At 37.4% G+C, this 22,188-nt stretch overlaps 1 protein-coding gene across 2 annotated transcripts in view; it reads right to left on the reverse strand.

The window, feature by feature from the left end:
- The window catches only part of ARHGAP15 (Rho GTPase activating protein 15), a 639,654-nt gene that overhangs the window by 217,072 nt on the left and 400,394 nt on the right, over nucleotides 1–22,188 (reverse strand). For both annotated transcript variants that reach the window (XM_047872568.1, XM_047872569.1), the window contains one exon: nucleotides 12,087–12,185. In XM_047872568.1, the coding sequence (XP_047728524.1) occupies nucleotides 12,087–12,185 (99 nt within the window). The remainder of the gene's footprint in view (nucleotides 1–12,086; nucleotides 12,186–22,188) is intronic.

Raw genomic sequence — 22,188 nt, forward strand, 5'->3', positions numbered from 1 at the left:
ATTTGGGAAAAGATCGTCAGAAACATGGCTACTCAGTGAATGGTAGATGCCTGGAAAGTGGTAATCGTGAAAGAGACCTAGGGGGTGATAATGGGGAAAATTATACACAAACTTATAGGGAAGTAGGCACAATGCCCAGAGGGTTATATATAAAAGAACCAGAAAGTTAATAGTCCTATTCTTATGATACTGATAGATCTCAAAGGCATCAAGTTTGGCTGTAGTTAGTTGAATCCCTCAGGTTCATGAAATAATTTAACACTACTTGTTGAGAGACTGGTTTCTCCCTATGAAAGATGAAAAAGTCTGTTTTGTCTGAAACCTTTCCTGAACACCAGTTATTGGCTCTATTTCTGTCTTATCCTATTATAGACTATTACTAATATGGTATATCACATAGATATGGATATAGACATTGCTATGGGTATAGATACATAAGACCCATCGTGCAAACAAAGAACTTCCAGTTTTAAGGTATTTTCTCTACTTTCTAGATAATATGACTTCATATTATGTTTCAAGAGACATTTAATCCCAATCTCTTCTATCAGTTCAGTGCATCTTCAGTATATGGGATTCACTAAGGATGCATTGATGGATGAAAAAGAATTTTGGATAGTATCTATCTATTCATCCATTTAATCATACATCATGAATTGAGCCCCTGCTATAAGCCAGCTTTGGTATGTTAAGCACTGAGGAGACAGAGATGAGCCAGCCACAATCCCTAGACTCAAGGACTTATATTCTAGATGGAGATACAGGGAATGAAACCAGCCATTACATCCCCATGCAATAAAGGCTATGTTAGGGAGAGCAAAGCTGTCATTGGAAAACTGTGGAGAGAAATCCTAATAATGTTCAAGAGACCATGGAGGGGTGGCTGAGGATATAAATCAGAGACTATTCCTTGAAGGGGACACTCGTGCCTATGCACAAGAGGATGAATGTGAATGTGGCAGGTGGATAGGTACGGGGAGAGACCTTAGAGAGAAGGAACAGCACATGGACAAAGTATCCACCTTTGGAAAAGTTGTTGTAGTTGATATTCCTGGAGCACAGGAAGCAGCTTGTAAGGATATGAAGCTGGACAGTGGACAGAGGGAATATGCTTTTGGAATAATTAGTATGAAATTTTGTTTATCCATATGAGGCAAAGAAACCATTAAAGGGATGTCCTAAGAAGGCATAATACAATTCTGTTTGTGTTTAAGAGGAATAATGCCATCATTGAGAAGGGTGGCCTGGGAAGAAAATAGAACAAAGGCAGTGATATTAATTAGGATATTTCAAAGGAAATTATGAGTTCTAATCAAGGCCATGACAGGTAAAAGGAAGAATCAGATTCAAGAGATAGTAAGAAATGAGGGACTATTAGACTTGGTGAATGATGCTCTATGAAAGTAGAGAGAACAATTTAAAATGTCCAACATGTTTCTTTTTAGGGAAATAGGCCATGATGTTATTGACTGACTTAAGGAATAAGGGAAGAATAGGCTTGTTAGGTAAAGTGATAAATGCTGTTTGGAAAAGTTGAATTTGCGATACCAGAGGAAAATTCAAGAAGGGTTGCTCTTTGACCTCAGATCTGAGAGTAAAACGTAGCTTGAGAAGTCATTCTCAAATAAGGATTTTGAAGTCATTTAAGAAACCATTGAACGCTTTGGTATCATTGAGATCACACAGAAAGAATGGATGTAGAAATAACAGAGTCAAGAATTAAACCCAGAGGAAAATGCACATTTCTTAAACTGTCAAGCTCTGGGCTAAGTACACGGACTCTAACATTATGCCATGTAATTTCAAAAACATGCCAACTGCCTACCTTTAAGGCAAAAGGAAAGGAACCTTACTACAGTGATTACAATACTGTCTGCTAGGTGTTCTGCTGCCCTGTAGGAAGACTAAAGAGTTAAGTTAGCCCAACTGGTCAAAAAATGCAAAACATAACAAGAAGAGCATTATTTTTAAAACAAGAACGATAATAGTCCTATTTTAATGGTGCTGGTATATTCAATGTCTTTGGAGAGCTTTCAATAGTGTCAGCAGAGTTTAACTTTTCTGCTGTGAAGTAAATTTGTAGAAAATAAAATCAATATCCAATAGCAAAATAATGTCAGAATTTAGAGTATTTGTATCCTGTCTTCATTAGCCTCAAATTGATAATTGTTTGTAGTTGACCATATATATCTTATTTCAAATTCTTTAACAGACTCTTTCAACTCAAAAAAATATCATCAGAATAAAAATTTCTTGAGATTTACATAGAAAATAAATACTGAATCAAGAAGACTAGATGTTCACAGGGAAGTAAACTAACACAGAACAGCACCGGCAGGTTATTCAAAGTCTGAATTAAAGGAAAAGAAAACAAAATAAAGGAAAAGACGTGGTGATGTGATGCTCCACTCTCTGTGTGGGTTATGAGACCCAAGCCTACTCCTAACTATACTTAAGCATGTCACTTATAAATCATAGTTGCCATTCAAGTACTTGATTAAAAATAGCAGGTTATTGGTGTTGAAACAATCCCTAGTGGTATATGACTTCCTCTGATGAAAATGAGTATAAAATGGGTATTCCATTAGCTCCTGAATGGTGCACTTAAATGGAGTATCCCAAAACTGATGAGCATAAAATCTTTAAGGAAACATACCTTCAAATGTTTAGCATAGTTGGGTACATATGGAGAAGAATATCATTTAGAACAACATAATATACTACTATCAGAATGGTTTACATGTTTAAGAAGCAGATTTGGAAGCCATGCAAATCATACAGCTGCCTTCAATCAACCACTGTTGTTCATTGATCATCTAAGTTTCAACCACAGGCAGGTGAAGCAATGCTGTGCAACTTTCCATAAAGATTTAAGCAATGTTGAAGATAATTAATCCATTCATTCATCATTTATTGAGAACCAATTATGTGTCAGGCACTGTGAAGAGTTAAAAATAAATCCACATTCTCTGTCTCAAGTAGCAGACAATGCACTGAAGGTAATATTTTAAATATTTTTTCTTCTATAGGTTACGCTTTCACTCTAAATCTCGGGACATTCTTATTTCCTTAAAAACGCTATGATTTTACATCTTGTCTACAGTCTACTATAAGCTCAAGAACTCTTCCAGCAGTATCATTTTAGAGTTATTTTGGTTTTGCACAGTTGTCCTCTCAAAGTGTCTTGCCCCCCCCCAAACTTTTTTCTGAACTGAAAGTAGGAGGTGGCTTGAAAAGTATAAAATTCTGCAAAAAGGTATAAAACTGGTAAGGAAAAGATTACTTGAACCCAAGAAAAACACTTGTAATTCCACAGCCTATTAGACTTTTAGATAACTTTTCACAGAATTTAGAAGAATCTCTAAGACATGAATCTTTTCAGGGGATGGGTAAATTACTCCAAAATACTCAAAGAGGAAAATATGCCAGTTCAATTATATAGACCCATGCAACTACTTCTGAAATCAACATGCCTTTTTCACTAAATATGTAGATCAATGATTAATGCTTAAGTTGGACACACTTCATTTGAAAGTGTGAAAATTCCTTGGAAAAGGAAATTCTTTTCTAGACATTTTAAAAGGAACATTATTAGGAAACCCATAAAAGAGTATAATATAGCATTTTGGTCTCATTCATAGCTTCCGGAATTAATTTAAGATTTCTTAATTATCATAATTTTTTAAGCTGTAGGGAAATGTTTGTAAAAAATAGAATGTATAGATTCTTGTTCAACCAATAAACAACAGATCGTCTCACAAAATGAAGTGGCGCATGCCGTGAGAGTTTTGATAATTTATTTTTTTAATCAGTTGTTTCACATTATGCAACAAGAATTTTTAAAAATTCTATTTAAAAACTACAAATCCATGTTTGAATCCCAGGGCAACAAATATTTGAAAATCTCTGTCTGCCTTATTTTTTTTTTTTTTTTTTGCGCCTTTTTATTGAAAACCTGAAAGCTTTCCAAATGCATGTGATTTTTTTTTCAAATTTTGTAAACATTTGCTTCCAGGCTAAAACATCCTGCCAACTTTCAGCCAAGATTATTTTTATGGTTGAACTATTAACTTCTGAATATGGGGGCTTATAATAGAAAAACTCCCAGACCCAGAACTCTCATCCTATAAATGACACCGCTATAGGATATTTTAGAGTATTACATCTCGACATGAGGAGGTGTTGCATTATTTAAATCCTCCATTCACACAATAAGAGACTAATTTCCTAGGGTATTATGTTTGGCTCTATTTCCTTCCAACTGACTCGAAGGGAAAAGTATGGTAAGAACCCAAACTTTAGCATGGGGGTGGATGTGGGAGGGGAGGTTGGAAATTAGACTCAGGCTTTATCTGGGGAGAGACATTATTTATTCTCATGCATTCTGGATGCAAAAGTGTGGGAATATCCACTGACTGATTTGACCAGAGCCACATTGCTGGATACATTAGATACCCTTTCTGGTTATTGAACTGCACACTTATTCCTCCATTAACTTCTGTTATGTTTAGGCTCTCTTTTTGATAATAAGACTATTGCTTAGACTTATTATAAGTCTATAGTCTTGCTATAAGTCTATAGCAAGTCTACAGATATATTGCTAGATGTAGATAAACTCCACTAAATGTCACTAATCAGTACGGTGAATTAATTCCTAACCATGTGTACACACAGAATTTGTGAACATTCCGTGTAAGCTTGCCATTCACAGCAAGATTTAACTTAACAAGCATTTTCTTGAGTGGGAATAAATTTCTCTGGAACAGAAAAGCAGGTATCAGGTAACTATGGTAGACTTGGTAATTGCTTCAATAACTGTCTTCTCTTCATTACTAGACCTCACAAGATTGCCCTTTTATCCACATTTGTTTTCTTAATTGCAAAATGCAGCTTTTTTCTTTCCACCTTGTCATCTCTGATTTCTTTCGGTTGTCTTTTCCAGTTTCTCTTTTGTACTCTTGCTGCCTGTTTCCTGTTTACTCTCTTTTGATTTTGTCTTCCCCTCTAGCCCTGAATGTGGCTTTCTTACAGACACAGAGGCCCCAGCATGACTACCCTAAAGAGCCAATTCCAACTTGGACCTAGCACAACACTATAGCTGTCAGGAAGGTGGCTGTCTTTGGGTTGCACTAAAACAAAACAAAACAAAGCAAAACACAAAACACAAAAACACGAAACTGGACTTAATTTCAACTTAGAAGTGAAACCTAAGGAAAATTTGCTGCAAACTTTCATGGAGCTTTTTTGGGGGATCAGCTCTTTTGTAATTGCATGTGGATGCCTAACTTTAGGCATGAAAAGCAAGCACTTAAAAAAAAAAAAACAACCGACCAACACATAGGTCAGTGCCCTCAGAAACATTTTTCTTCAGTCCACAAATATTCTCTGGGGAAAAAGAAAAGTGCTTATCTTAAACTCTTGATTTTTTTTTTTTTGAGCATGTAATTTTTATCAGTTTGTTTTGTTTTTGTTATTCTTTTTTTTCACTCACTGCTTATAAAACGAGCAAGCAGAAGTCTCTCTGGAGCAAGATAGAATCATAAAAGTTTTCAAGAATCTCGTCACAAACTAAACAGTACAAATTGCACATTCCTCATGGAAGTATCAGCCTTTCGTGCGTGCCTGGATCCAGCTATAATAGATTATCCCAAAGTGGGAAAGAATGAACAGTACAAAATTAGCAGAACTGGGAGCAGAGCTTGTCTAGTGAAAGCAATTTGATCTGTACTTTAGGGGCCTGGATTCTCAGGCATTGGGAAAAGACTATGTTAAGTTTTATTTTGCAAGCGAACACTTGCTAGGATCTCAAGAGGCAGACTGGTGCACTGATTCGAGTATCAGAAAAACTATGGTAACAATTATAATGCTTGGTATGTCTTAGCATAATCGTGATACTACAATCATGTCTGTTATCTGTAGAATAAATACAATAGGTGCATGGCTTACCTAATATGCAAATGCAACATATATATAGTAAATATCCATGTATCTATATATATTCCATGTTCTGAATTTTTATGACTCAGAAAAGGATATCCCTGAGTAGGTATCTAGCTATGTCTTCTTATAATATTAACAAATATGTCCAAATATTCCCACATTGGAAAAATATATTTCATTTATAATGCCAATGGCTTGTTAATGTGACCTTCTCTCAAACTTCATGTAATAGCACAGGAATTACCAAAAAGAAATAGTTAAGGTATAATAATAATTTTAGCTATTCTTTTTCCAAGTTGCTATAATCTACCCAAAGATAACTAATTGTTCAAAGTAAACATTCCACTCCGACCACAAAAGGAATCCATTACACAAACATATAATTCACAGTCATTTTTAGTGGGTTGTAAACAGTTTGGAATGAGCATAAAATGGGACAAAAATCAAAGTGAGCATTTTGAAATGAAAAAGTGTTTGCTACAAAAGGTCAGTCCCTTTGCTTGGCAAACTATGTAGAAAAGCCTGGGAAAATGCTGATCACACAAGCAATGAGGGAATTTTAAAGCCAACAGCCTCCTTGTTTCTTTAAACAGACATCGGAACCTATAACTGGATCCTGTCAAACAAACGACAGCAAAAAAAATATAACAGCTGCTAAGAAGTCAAGTTGAGAGATAAAGTTTTTGAGGCTAAGGACCTTCTCAGAAGTAGACTAAAGGTCTTTCTTAAATCTTTAAAGCAAGGTTATGGATCCCAGGGTGGCTTTTAGGCACCAAGTCAAAAATGTAACTTTGTGTATCATTCTTGTCATAGTATTTTGTGTTCCAGCAAAAAGAGGACAAACTTGTTGATTAGCTTCTGCTGAGACATTCTGCAAAGTAGCATATAGCTGGAATCGTCCAATTTGAAAGACCTGGTATCGTTTATTTCTAATAGTGGTTAAAATACCACATATAATATAAAGTTTACCATCTCAGCCATTTTTAAATGTATAGTTCAGTTGTGTTAAGGGCATTCACATTGTTTGCAACAGATCTGTAAGTGTCATTTCAATGCTGTTAAATAGTCTGAGGGCATAGTGATTAGAAGTGAGACTTATGGAGGAAGAATGTGTTTGTTAAACCATATTCCAAAGGATGAATGCCTATCCAAACAGAATTAATTTGGATAATTAGTCCAACAGTCCTATTCCCTTACAAACAAAAATACATTGGACGTATAAAAATATATTTACAAGAGAAATATGCCTTTCCATTATCCATTATTATATACAAAGAAGTCTTTGGTAAAGTTTGGTATTGTCAGGTGCAAAAAGTACCGGCTTAGCATTGAGGCATGTCTTTCGGGTAGGTCACATGAAGTGACTCCTTATATTGCATTGCCATGGCACATCAAGAAAATAACCTGGGAAATAAGGTGAAATTAAACTTCTGCTCTTAGCGGAAGGCTAAAGCCAGACAAATATGTGTTTATTATTCAGGGTTTATTGTGTCATTTAAACATATTTAATATTAATTAGTATTTAATAATACATTTAATACATTGGATATATTTAAGGTGTACCTGATGATTTGATACGATTACTACAGTCAAACTAAGTTAACATATCCTCTCCTCCCATATCTACTAATTTGTGTGTGTGTGATGAGAATGCCTGCAATCTTCTGTCTTAGCATATTTCCAGTATCCAATCCGTTGTTAACTGTAGTCATCATGCCTGTCCATTAGATATCTAGATTCATTCATCCCAGATAACTGCAATTTTGTGCCCTTTCACCAATATCTCCCCTTTATCCCCACTCCCTATTATGCGATTTTTAAGCAGACAAACTCCCCTTACCTTAAAAGAATATTGTAATGCTTATTTTTCTCTTCTAGTATCTGTTCTTTTCTTTCAAAACACTCACCATAGTTTGGTACTCAGGTCTTTTTGCTTAAAGTATATCTCCTCTATATGCTCAACTGGTAGCATGGAAGATGATACAGGGGTAGGCAGTAAATAGCTACTTGTTGCTGGAATACAATAAACACTTGGTATTTGTTACATCATTCAAACAACATTTACTGAATGCCTACAATGTGTCAGGTACTGTGTGGGGTTCTTTCCCAGTAATGCACTTAGCAGTCTGCTAGTTACATACTTTATGTAAAAAGAATGATAGGTCATGGTCTTAATACCAATTACACCAGTTTAGACTACATTGTTTAAGTCACATCTCCTAAGCACTTGTCTTCCGAGAGATACAGGTATAACCCTACTTATAAGTAAGCAATCTCTACATTTTGGGGTCATCCTAAACAACACAAAATTTCTATAAAGCAGTGCAAAAATAGACTCCTCGCTGCTTAGATCTACATACGACCTGTATGTCCAATGCCTCCCTCTGCATGCTTGTTCCCCCAGACCTCAAAGAAAAGTATCAGATGATCTCATGCTTTGGGTCACCTTATCATATGTGTTGAGCATTAGCTGAACAATGATTCAATATCTTCACAGAAACTGCTTTGGAAGAAGAAATATAAACTGAGTTTGTCTTTGGATACTTATGATACTCATATACAGTAAAACCTTGGATTGTGAGTAACTTATTCTGCGAGTGTTCCGCAAGACGAGCAAACATTTCTAGTACATTTTCACTGGATAAATGAGCGATGTCTTGCAATACAAGTAATATGTGACTCCGAATGTCACATGACCACAACTGAGCCAATGGTTCTTGAAATTTGCTTTGATATATGAGTGCTTTGGATTACAAGCCTGTTTCCGGAATGAATTATGCTCGCAAACCAAGGTTTCCTAGTACATGGTCTACAACTGTAAAGGCGACACAAGTGTGAATGAACGACTTGGAGGAGATTTAAAGGCTAACATGCTACTTTACAAGTTCCCTCCAAGTTTTGTGTATGTTCTCTAGGCTGAGCAGACAATGTCAGAAACCACAGAAATAACTTTAATCTGGTTATAATAGTTGGTGAGGGGGAGAATGGCCTGGTGGTTTAGAGGAATAAAGGAAACCAAATCAAGATAAGGAAGCACACTAAATAAGTTATTCGCTAAATTGGTTTACATTTGGCTCACTAATAGATTTTCTTCTAGGCATGCAAAATTTAAAATGTGACTAATATCACTTTACCAGGGTTGATTAAAGAATGCATCTGTGCCAAGCACCGCACAGAATTTCCCTGTGGAGACAATGGGAGCATGAGCAATTCGGTTCTGTCAATTGCAAGCAAGTGAGACAAATAACTGAATGAACGAATGAATGAATGAATGAATCAATCAATCAATCAGTCAGTCAGTCAGTCAGTCAATCAATGGTGAGCTCTGCCTCCCTGATACTGTTTTATTCAAAATCAAGCATGTAAGAGCATTTAGAAAAGGAGAGCTATTGGGGTGCCTGAGTGGCTCAGTCAGTTAAGCATCTAACTCTTGGTTTCAGCTCAGGTCATGATCTCATGGTCATGGGATCAAGCCCCACGTCTGGCTCTGTGCTGAGCATGGAGCCTGTTTGGAATTCTCTCTTTCTCTCTCTCTCTCTCTCTCTCTCTCTCTCTCTCTCTCTCCCTCTGAACCTCCTTGCTCTCTCTCTCTCTCTCTTTCTCTGTTTCTCTCAAAATAAATAAACATTTAAAAATATAGCTACAATTTAAGGATGAGGTTTTTTTTTGTAAAAGCAGGGGCAAAAATCTTAAGAGAAAAAGAGAGAAAGGAAACACATCATTTTATTATAGCCCATGTATGCTATGATGGGTTTTTTTGAGGACATTTCCCCCAGAGTGTGAAAGTAGACACACAATTCTCATTAAATGTGCCTTTCCCATAACTGGTCCATGAGCATTTCCCATGACTCTGCAGTTGAGTATCTTGGCTGGAAGAGGATCTGGCCATTAGAAGGAGGGCTCTAGATATGCTGAGTCCCAGCCGTGCCGAGAGACTTGGCACCTTTATATGCTACTTCCTAATACCAACCCCAGCATAAAATGTCATCAGAAGCCTGCATAAACATTGGACTTAGATTCACATAAATTATTTCTGTCCTAAGGTGCTCTCTGCCAGAATTTAGTAAAAACAACACTTTGGGTAAATAGAATTGGCGTATAAATGTAAGAATATTAATCCAACAAAATGATCATAGAAAAATATAATCAAAAGTACACATTTGTAAATCTTGCAATGATGTGAGAGGTTTATCTTGTGCCTCTGAGTTTTTATTGAACATTTCCATAGAGTTCCTTTAAGCTGATGCTGCCAAAGTGCTTTGAATTATCAGTTGCTTTGTGGAATTGTAAAGTCGTTGAGTTTCATTAAAATGCTTAGGATTTATTTTAATAATCATATGTGTGATTAGTGCCTGTTTAGTGCTGGGTCGACAAATTCATTTTAAGAGTAAACATTGGGACAATGAAATATAATGCTAGATATGATTGCTGCTGTCAGCAAAAACATTCTTATTTTATTAAAAATCACCAACAAATGCTATGAACAGAAGATACAGTTTCTATTTATAGATATTTTCAACACTACAATATTATGGTATCTGCATACCACAGGACTATATCTAGCAGAGTTTTCATTTTGCCTAGGGTACGTACATATACAAAGAGGTACAGAGCCCCCCCCTTTTTTTATATGTGCACATGTCTTTTTAAGTATAGCTCCCCCCAAAGTCCTATTTGGATATTTGCTCTAATATAATAGTGCTCACACCGTCAGGCTTGAGTATTTATAAGTGGATGAAGATCTCCTGAAAATAATGATAATTTAGCTATTGGCAATAATAACATTATAACATTCTCAGTGATCCATTTTGGCTTTAAGTACTTATTAAATAATATTTATTCCTAAATTATGAACTTATAAAATTAAATGAGATTGCAACATGCAATAAAAACACATTTCTCTCTAAACTCCAATTGACTCCATTCCTCACAGATACCTCTCCTTGTGTTCATTCTGCTTTTACTGTTTTCTACTCTCTGTGAGCTCTCAGCTCTTCTCTCTGATGTGTTGATACACTTTTCCCCAAAGCCACTCTCTTTATCTACCTTCCCTACCCACTCGTCCCCTTCTTGTTATTCTCTCATTCCCTACTGATATGGGAATAATAGGATCCCAAGGCTGTCCTTACAGTATAATTAAAGTATGAATTTCCAGGAGTTGGAAATTGCAGACCATTTTTATTATGCCTCTATAATAAAGCCAGGTAACACTGAGAGAATTAAAATGGCTTTTTCCTAGTAGATAACTTGGTAAAGATTTTTTCCCCTTGGTTCTATTGTTTTAAGAGACTGGGAGCTGAAAATGGGAATAGGTTCACCATTTCTTTTTCTGAAAACACCTCTATCTTTTACATGATATATATCCCCCTAGATCCTGGGAATATGTTGTAAACTTGTAACAGATGGTGATGAAGCTTCACATTTTTATACAATATATTTTTTTGAGATTCTGCATCTACTGTATGTATCTTCCAGGGAAAATGACCTTGAATGAATGAAGTCATAGTCTGAAGGAAAAACACCCCACAGATAGACCAGCATAGAAATGATGAGTCAATTGGGTTTTGTTTTGTTCCCTTTGGTAAGATGAAATAATTTCAGATGAAAAACAGAATGTTGAAATATAGGAACCAAAGGTCATCTTAACACTGGAGGTGCATCTGTTAATTGTTCCAGGAAAACCAGTTAGCCATATTCTATATTGAACAGAAACACACAGAAGATGGGATATCACTGTTTGCAAGTAGGAATGCTATTTGCTTCACTTGGGTAATGTTGGGGGCTTACCAAAAATTGTTCTGGCACAACATCTACCAGCATGAATGTTAGGAGGGTTCTAACACTGTGAGTGCTGATATTTTATGAATGTTTTATCACTGGCTGGAAAACAAGAAGTTAGCAATTGAATCAACAACATGTCAGACAGACAAAATATTAAAAAAAGAGAACATTAGTGGGAATTACTGATGTCCCTATTGTAAAAACAAACTGAAGTTAATAAGAAACTTGATCCTCTTAACCGATTAACAAAAGTCAAGTTTTAATTGCATGGCTTCCCAGACAAATCAAGTGGCGCTGCTAACTTGAGCATTGGTTGTTTAGAGGGTACGCTAATGGGGGAAATTACTACATATTCAGTTACCCACCTCTTTTTTCGACAGCTTCAATGCATTGCTTTACAAACCGTGGAACTGTGGAATTTTCACGTTCACACACTGTGTGCAGATGAGAGCCAAAAATTTGATCTGCAAAAGAAACAAAGATGAGCTTCATTAAAATCCAAGATTGCGTTGTTCTTTAACTTGATTCTGTTTCCATACCCACTGCATGCTGAAATCTGTGTCTTGCATAGGAATCGATTTTTTGCTTTAATTCCAAAGGGTCTATTGCAGAGATACAAAGACCGTAACTCCCTCCTTCATGGAACAAGACTGGCCCCAGAGAAAGAAAACTAACACTCTGCCATCGATTAGGCAGGGATGACAGAGTAAGTTATAGTCTCTCTGGGCATAACTTTGTTGTTTATAAAATAATGACAAGGAATTAAGAAAACTTCTACAAAATAATTAATCTTAATGATTTGGTGTCTTGACTGTTTTAGAAGAAATTTATCAATGATCACCAAAATTGTAATTTTATCAGCATTTTGAAAGATTCGTTCTGTGGGTCAATGATATTTGAAGACGCAAGTTCCAGATTTACTTTGAAGTGAATTTCTTAACATCTCTCCTGCCTTGAATGCCCTTCCTCTTCTCTAATCTAAGTATCCCCTTTCCTTTCTAGCTCAACTCCGACCACACTTTCTCCACAAATTCTTTTCTTCCTATCTCAGCTTTGTGTTTCCTTTGACATAGGTTCTTTGGAATACCATTTCTTCCGGATGTTAATAGGCAATTTAGGGGCGGGGGGGGGGGAAGCCTGTGATCAAAATGGTTTAGCAATGTTGGATTAAACAAAGTTAAACAAGTTTCTTTCATGTGTATTTGCAGCCTGTGATATGCCAACGTGCCCTGGGAATCTCCACAGGGGGCTGGAGGATGCGCTATTTCCCCAACTTATTTGAGTAAGCTCCTTTTGTTTCAAAGGGCATCTCTCCAGACTGATGCTTCTGAGAACACACTCTGAAACCCTAGCCTAGCCTTCTCATTTGGAGCACGATTTATACTACCTTGCATCGTGTATTTACATTTATAATATACGGGATGTATTTTCTCAAAGCAGATTCTGAGTGTTTACATCACCTATGAGTTTATATAGTCATCAGTGCTCAGCTCAGATTCTGGCCACAGAATTCGCTCATAGATATTTTTTATTGTAGTAAAATATACATAATGTAAAATTCCCCCCATAACCATTTTTACATGTACAGTTCAGTGGCATTAAGCACACGCACATTCTCATGTAATCATCACCACCATCCATTTCCAGGTTTTTTTTAAAAACAGTATAGATGATTATTACTCATAACGAAACAAATATTTAGTAGGTTCAAGGGCTTCCCACCTTGCTCAAAATGAACTCCAATTCCCTACTGCAGCTTCCAAGCCAATACGTGATCTGCCCTCCCACCCATTAATTGATTTCATTTGTGTCCTTTCTCCTCTCTCTCCCTCATCACTTGCCTGCAGCCACTCTGTCCACATTGCTGATGTTTGTCCATGCCAAGCAAAGTTCTGCCTCAGGGACTTTGTACTTACTATGACCTCTGCATGAAACTCCATTGCATTAGGGTTTTTTTGTAGCCTTTCCTACCCACTTTTTTTTTCACTGCCTCACTGCAATAGGATCTTGCCATGATACTTCCCTGTTTTACTTTCCTTAGAGCACTTACCTCCACCTGGCATATTAGATTGCTGTGTTTATGGGTTAGTTGTTTCTCCTACTTAGAATGCAAAACCCAGAAAAGTAAAGACTATACCTATTTATTTCTTTTCTTTTCTTTTCTTTTCTTTTCTTTTCTTTTCTTTTCTTTTCTTTCTTTCTTTTCTTTGGCACATGCATAAGTGGGGGAGGGGCAAAGGGATAGGGAGAGAGAGAATCTCACCCAGCATGGGGCCCCAAGAGGGCTCTATCTCACAACTGTGAAATCATGAAATCAAGAGTTGGACATTTTGCCAACTGAGCCACCCAGGCATGCCTAGATTACATCTATTTCCTTTCTTACTGGGTCCCTAGTGACTAGACAACGTTTGGCATATACTAGAAGTTCAACAAACATTTATTAAATGATGGACTGCAAGACATTGTCTTAATCAGCAGTGGAGGTCGTTGATACATTTAAAAAAAATCTTTGTAGTAGAAGTGGGGAGAAAAATAAAACACAGCATAACAGAATGGTAAGTGAAATATTACAAAGGGGTAGTCAAAATGAAATGTGGTGAGACTTCATGGAAGGCATGATTTTCACCCATTACTTAGAAAAGGTGATGGTTTAAATTAAGAACAAGGAGGGAAGTAACTACGTCTAAAGTGACAATATAATATATTTCAATATGAAAATGCACAATTTTCATCCAAGAGACAGAAACATGATACGCCCAAAAATATCAACATAGTGTAGACAAGTTGGAAATAATCATGGGTATTTGCTTTGAATACTCGGTCAATAACAAAGGTTTGTTCAAAAACAGTGAGCTACTACCATAAGCCAAAATGACATAAAATACTATTTAAGAAAAATAACCCAAAACTTCCAATGGAATAATTTAAGTTGGTTAGAGATCACAGTCAAGAAGAATTGCTACAAAATCCAAAACCCTCTAATGGAAATTATGACTCAAATCTATTTCACAAATATTTATTGAGCATGTGGCGGGACATCAGGGCAACCTCAGTGCCCATGAAAGACTTACCAGAGAAGAACTTAATCCTTAAGTAAAAGGAAGACTTACTTGAAGAGGTAAGAGTGGGGATAAAAGGCCATTGAGGGAAGATGGAAGAAAGGTATACAAACACATCAGTGATGGGAACAATGACAGGAAGAATGAGATGTGCTGAGGGAAATATTCACTCTTTCTTAGAGAAATTTTGATGTATTAAGCTTTAAAAGAAGATGAATATGGTGTTATGAAGTCTTAAATATTAAGTCAGGTAGGTTAAATTATTTGACTTGTGCAGATACCAATGATTTCTTATACATACACTATTCTTTCACCAACTTCTTTCTTGTTTTTAGATCCATTCATAAGACAGAGCCTGAAAATGTTCCCTATTGGCTTCTGCCTTCCTTGCAACTCTTGGTGGTTAGAGAGCAAAATGTAAGGGGAAATGACTTGGGAAACCACAAGAGATTTTCTTTTTTGTCAGATAAAAGGAGAGGGGTGTATTAAGGCACTTTTTCTTTTTCGTTCCTGCTTTGAACATCACTGTGCAATCATGTGATGCTTGGAGCCACTGAAGCAATCTTATCACCACGAGGCAACAAGCTGTAGACAAAGGCTAACAGGATTTTTAAAAAGGTTACAAAAAACCTGAGACTTCAATGACATTGTTGATGTTCTAAACCTAAAACATTTTTTCTAGACTTCTTATTATGTGACGTAATAGAAGTCATTTTAAACTGGGGATTCTATCCCCTACAGCCAAAACATTCATGACCAAATGGAGGCACTTGTTGTGAAGAAGACTGAACACAAGGAGATCAGCTAAGAGGCTAATGTGATAGCCTAGGAAGGTGTTATGAAGACCAGAATGAGGATAGAAGTGTGGTGAATTTAATCATTGTTCACAATTCTTCTCTTCTCTGAATTAGATTTATACGTTCACCTCTTTTGCCATGTGACTGTGTGGTAAAACTCACTAGAGTGGACAATACTGACTTGTGCCGTTTCACTGATGTTGGGCTTGGCTATAGACTTGCTTTGGACAATGCAGGGTGAGTAAAAATGACTATGTGTCAGCTCCAGATGGAGGCCTTAAGAGGCATTACACATTTCTACTCACCTGCCTGTTTTTCTGCTATTGCCAAGACAAAAGCTTCCCCGGGTAGCTGTTGCCCTTTCAGTCTGGCTTCAGAATTAATACATAAGGCACAGATTTGTGGCCAATGCTCAGTTGGGAGATAAGTCTAGTCAGACCTGCAGCTTAGGGTAGAGCTATCCAGTCAAGCTTGCCCCAGGCTACTTGACCCACAGACATATCAAAAATAAATGCTTCTGGTTGTTTGTCACTGAGATTTTGTGTTTCTTTGTTATGCAGCAATAGCTTACGGATAAAGATGATACCAGGAGTCCAGGTTGTTGGTAACTTAAGCTATGCTATGAGAATGAAAGCAAAGAGAATTGACAGGACATGGAAATTGAAATGGAGGAGCAAATAAATAGGGGAAAAATTCTGAATTTGTTAGGAATGTGGAATTATGCATCAGTTTAGATTGCACCTTAAGGAGGAGTCTCAAAGGAAATTTCTCATTTCTCTCACCTTAATTTTTAAAAAAAGGTTTTTTTTTTATTTTTGAGAGAGAGGGAGCACAGGGGAAGGGCAGAGAGACAGGCATACAGAATCTGAAGCAGGCTCCAGGCTCCCAGCTGTCAGCACAGAGCCCGACGCGGGGCTCGAACTCACGGACTGTGAGATCATGACCTGATCCAAAGTCTAATGCTTAACCGACTGAGCCACCCAGATGCCCCTCCCCTTAAATTAACTCATTATACTTTACCTAATGTTATGGCACTGTTTACTCTGTATTCTCTCCAGATCAATTCCATTCTATCAAATTCAAATCAGCGACTATTTCATGAGCACCTGTCATTTGCTGGATATTGTGAAGAATACAAAATCTGATTCATCCACTTGGTGACTGTTTATCACATGCCCACTATAGGCCAGGCACTGTGCTCCAGCTCCATCACTGTGCAGTGATGCCTGAAGCACAATCTCCTACAGTCTGGGGTGGTGGTGGTGGACAGTGCTCACAAACATTTTCAATATCATGTGATTGGTGCCATTGCAATGATGTGTAGTAATAACAGTGAGGCTTTGTCGTACACTTACACTAAGCCAGGCATGGTTCAAAGCACTTTATATATTCTAACCTTATTAAATCTTTACACTAGTCATCAACCCTTTGGTGGTAGATACTATTAACCTTATTTTATGGGAGAGGAAACAGAGGCCCCCAAATATTGTGTCTTATGTCCATAGTAACAACACATCAGGCTCTAAGGAAAGACGAAAGGTAAGAACTGACCGAAGAAAATGAAGCCAAGGGGTGATTTTTGTAGGATTTGTTAACTGGATGCAGAAGGTGAGCCAACTCACCAGAGAGAGAGAGAGGATTTCCAAGTTTCTTGCTTGATTAAAGGAGACTGACATGCAGAACCCCGAGGGTTTGGAGAAGAATAGAGAGACTGGTATTCAGGAGTTGGGATAAGCATTTCAGATGCAGAAGAATAATGATGGGAGACAAAAGTGAAAAGTTCTCATTGGATTTTGGCAATTCAGAGGCTACTGGTGACCATGAGAGAAATGGCTTTAGTAGAAGAAGGGAGTTGAAAAGCAGATGGTTGCAGACAAGGTTTGAAGAGAAGGCGAGGAAGTGAAAACAGCAAATGGACTTCTGCTGTCAGCGTAGTGCTGGCAATTCATTAAATACTAGGGAAGATGGGACCTGGGAAGGATTTTGAGCTAGGGTGGATAAGAGAAAATTTCAACTCCAGGGTGTTTTGATTGCCATGGTGTGCTGTAGGGGATGAGGTGCGCTACTGGCTACTTTGGATTGTTCGAAAGTGGGAGGTGGGGGAGGTGCATCACCGCCACTTGCTGGGTGGTCCCAGCAAGTGCAGGCAACCCCTGACTGAAAAACTGTCCCTCCTGATTGCTGATAGTGTCCTGGTGAGAAAAGAGCTTAGATATGATGAACTGAATTAGACAGAAGGGAGATGTTTGCTTTTACTAGTTACCAGAAAAGCCAAAAATTGTCTTCTTAACTCTAGCCTCTCTTTCAACTGGCTATACTCATCCAAGGAGATATGTCTTTGGAATAGAAGAACTTAGCATCTATGGTAAAGCTGCTTAAGTGAAAGGTTGTCATAGAACCCAAGCCATGCCAGTGAGATTCTCCTTCAAAAGAAGGAGTGGAATTAGAAGTGGAATACTACAGACTGAGGTAGCGAGTTCCAGGGATTTGAATAGTAAGACTGCCTAGATTTAGACACAGGGTGCCAGGGGCAGCTATTTGGGGAGATGGACATGTGCAATAGGTTAGTGGGTCCAGGAACTAATTCGCAGAGAGAGGCAAATGAAGCAGACACACCTTAGCTTCTCACTTTCTGTTGCCTAACTCCAGAGATCATATATCCTTGCCATGGGGTGCCATGACATAACCTTGGTTTTGACAATAACTCCCATTTTGTTTTAATACTTTTGAGTAAACTTCTGCTTACTGAAACCAAATAAACTTAACTAGAACATGAACATAGCATTGGCCACAAGGTTTCAGGAGAGGGCTTACACTCACAATACAAAGGGTCAGTCTCGGCTAAATAGATCAATGAGATCAACTGTTACAGATGGCACTGGTTAGGAACAGTATCGTGGATGTCTATTGGTTTTATAGGTGCCGGACCTATTCTCTTATTCTCTGGTAAGATCACTCTGGTTTTCCTTTGGGTATGATCCCTTTCTCATATTAGTTACCACTTGGCTTAAGTGGTGCTGACTCCACCACCTCTAGCTCCAGGGATGAACATGCATTTCATCTTCCTGACCATAGCAATTGGTTCAGACATGAACACATGGCCCAAATGGATCTGGTGGAGCAAATCCTAAGGCTTTTTCTATTGCTACTGGGAGAAAGAAGCCTTCTTTCTACAGGAGTTGATAAACTACTGGGACATGAGTCTGAGCTTCCAGAAGTTGTGTTGCCACCTTCTGGGAAGACATACTAGAGAATTAAGCCAACAGAGTGGAAAGAAGCTGAATAAGGGAGAAAATAAAGATTTGATAGCATTTGTGCTCCTAGATCCAATCATGCCTGAAGCTATCCCTTGGACTTTTCAATTAAGTAGTTCAATAAATTCCATTCTTACTTTTGCAGTTTGGACAAGTTTCTACCAATTAGAGTAAAAAGAATCTTGACCGCAACATTAGCCTTCAACATGAAATGATAGATCATATAACTTAGAGGAGATGATGATGCACATAAAATGACATTGCAAAGTAAAAAGTGTTACCTAAAGAAAATAAATCATAGAGATTTAGCTAAAATGTCAATGCCAAATTTAAGGGCTATTGTAGGCTCTCCACCCATCTGTAAATTTGATACAGTCCAGAGATTGATACACCAAGGAGGACCATTGAATTACAGGAATGTGTTTGAACCACATCTTAAAATGGTAAAAGGAAAGGGGAAGGGAGAGAGAGAGTATTCTGTTTTCTTGGTAAACATTAATGAACTAGCTTTGTCTCCTAAACTTCCATGCCTGTTGTCCTGGCATAACATTAAGGCTTCTTTCTGTTTTCCCCTTCTTTATGGTATTCCCAAAAAGGGTACAGTACAGAACACCGAGGTCCCGACTCCCTACCTACATTCCCATCTATGGGCTCACTAGCAATCCTTTCTTCCTCTCTTAACAACTTTTTGTATTTAGGAAACACCTCTTGCTAAGGGATGCCAATATTTTTGGAATGCTCCACAAATGCCTATGGCCTTGGCTGGTGTGATCATTATGCCTTCCTTCTACTGCTTCAGCACTTATACCTGGGGTGGCAGGCAACACATTGGTTGGAGAAAATCCATTTTCAGCAATTTTTCCTTGAAAGCATCTTTTGGTGAGAAAAACAAATAGACCTTCCACATGACTGCACTTATAAATCATGTTGTTTACATAATGAATTAGAGTTTAACTAGGGAATGGTGGTTTTCAATCTTTAAGCTCTCAAACTTTTGACCGATTCAGTTAGTTCGTCAGCATAACCAGGTTAAGTCTTCCAGATTACAAATTAGCTTCATTCTGCCTCATCTCTGCTATATATTTTTTGACAAATTATGGAAAGAACACCCAGTAATGGGATCTCTGTCAGTTAGATTCCAAATGAATCAAAACTATGAGGAAAACTACTCAATAGAGGCAGTTAAATGTTCAAATAATGTGACGGTGTTATCATCATTTACCCAGGGAGACAGTCTCCACATGCTTTTCAAAATGATTATTCTGCTTTCAGGACACAGGGCTGTTGCAGCTAGTCTAGTAAATTTTAAAAAGGAAAAACAAAGCACCTAAAACTACACATACATGAAGAACATAGAGGGGAACAGAAAACAGTAACAGACTGAACGGCTTAGACTCCCCTTCCCTCAAATCAGACAACTATTTTGGTTGTGAGGTATATTTGTTAAGGGTTTTGGCTGCAATTTAAAAAACCCACCGAGGCTCTCTTAAGCAAAGAATTTATTCAAATGATATTGAGGAATGAGAGTGGGAGGAAACTAAAAAAATTTACTAGGAACTCAAAGTAACTTATTAATTACTCAAAGAAATTACTGGAGGTTGGAGAATGAGTCTTGGAGAGGTTTCAAACCCAAGGTCCACAGGAGATTCATGAAATAAGAAACAGAAAATACAGCAATCCTGAGGGCTGGGTCAGGATGCTGTTTACACGAGCATTCTCCCCCCTTCCCCAACATGGTCATAATGACCTATATTTATCAATTGCTCAAGGTGGGAAGTTCTTAGAGAGGTACCCAATTTGTTGAGATTATGTTAAAAAATGGGGTTAGGATAAGAAAAAAAAACATAGTCTTAGTGGCTTCCATAGTAGGTAGGATGCACTTGGAATATTCCTCACCCCACCCCATGAATGCTACACACATGGGAACCTCATTTCCCAATTGGCTGCTAGGCTGCTATACTGGAGGGGCAGTGGATACTGAAGGGCAAAAGTAATATTCTCAACATGGGTAGTTTCAGCAATTTAACTGAATTCATCCTTTGATTTTAAACTACAAGTAACATTTGGTTTTCTTTTTGAGAGTAGGTTTCTAGACCAAAACTTTCAGATTACTTATCAAAGAATCCTGTTTCTACTTTTATCTTTTTATATTTTCTCCACTTTCAACCTTATTACTTTTCCTTCTTCTCCTTTAAAATACTTGCTATATGAGCCCCATCATATAACTCTACCACAACTTTACTGATAATTTTTGGAGAAATGGGTGATTTGAGTAAGTACTATAATTTACAGATGGCTTATCTCTTTGAACTAAGATGTTGAAAAATATGTTTAATGCTAAAACACTACCAAATTTGATCTATATTAAATGCTTTAGAAGGTACTGTGTTATTTTCCAATGCCTCGGGGCTTTGATTAAAAAGATAAGCTCCTGTTTTTTGATACACAGATAACAAAAATTAGGCAGATTCTCTGTTGAATCTCTCTTATACACTGGAAGGGAAGTAAATTTCTCTCATTGCCTTGTTTACTTGTGATTTTTTTTTCTCATAAGAGACAAATACAGGGGAAAAAAGCATACTTTTTAAACTTTTAAGTAGTTTGGAATTCTAAATAAATAGAAATTCTAAATATATACACTTTTGTGTATAGTTTTCCCCCACATGTTTATTCATCCTTGTGCAGCTCATTAAGCTAACATAATAATGACAATGTCTACTCTGAAAAGACTGGCCTCAAGAGATTTGCCCAGACTATAGAGAAGATATCCCCAAACAAGGGTAGGCTTGTCTGCAGCCTCCAATCAAAGTTGGACAGTTGGATGCAGGAATAGCATCCTTTGACAAAAGCAGCTCAAAGGTGAAGTTCACGGACAGGCCCACTGTCATCCAAATAGAATGGTGGAGCTCTTTTCCAGCTGCTTCTATTTTTTTTTCTCTTTCTTGCATTTTCAGCCTTCCAGTAGTCCCCATCTTGCATGACTTCATATTCAGCCCCAAACAATGCTTCTAAGAAGTAGCCTTTCGCCTCTTCTTATAAGCTCCTAAACTCTCACGGAAATAAGTCTCAACTCAGTTTTGGTCCAAGTAATGAAATGGGCATTTTGGTGAGTTCACCAGCCAGGAAGAACTTTGTATCTTCAACAAGGGGTTTATTAACTCAAATGGAACAATGAGCAGTGAGTTTTCAATATTTGTCTACTCTAAGCACATGAATATATATTATTAATGTATATATAAATACTTTAATATATAATACATGTATGATAGTATTGAATGGTGATAGGTGCTATGAGAAAATAAGGTAAGGCAGGGAGATAGAGAGCTACAAGGAGGCACTGTCAGCAATGACATTTCT

The sequence above is a fragment of the Prionailurus viverrinus genome, chromosome C1 (genome assembly GCF_022837055.1).
Source record: "Prionailurus viverrinus isolate Anna chromosome C1, UM_Priviv_1.0, whole genome shotgun sequence".
Taxonomy (NCBI): Eukaryota; Metazoa; Chordata; class Mammalia; order Carnivora; family Felidae; genus Prionailurus; species Prionailurus viverrinus.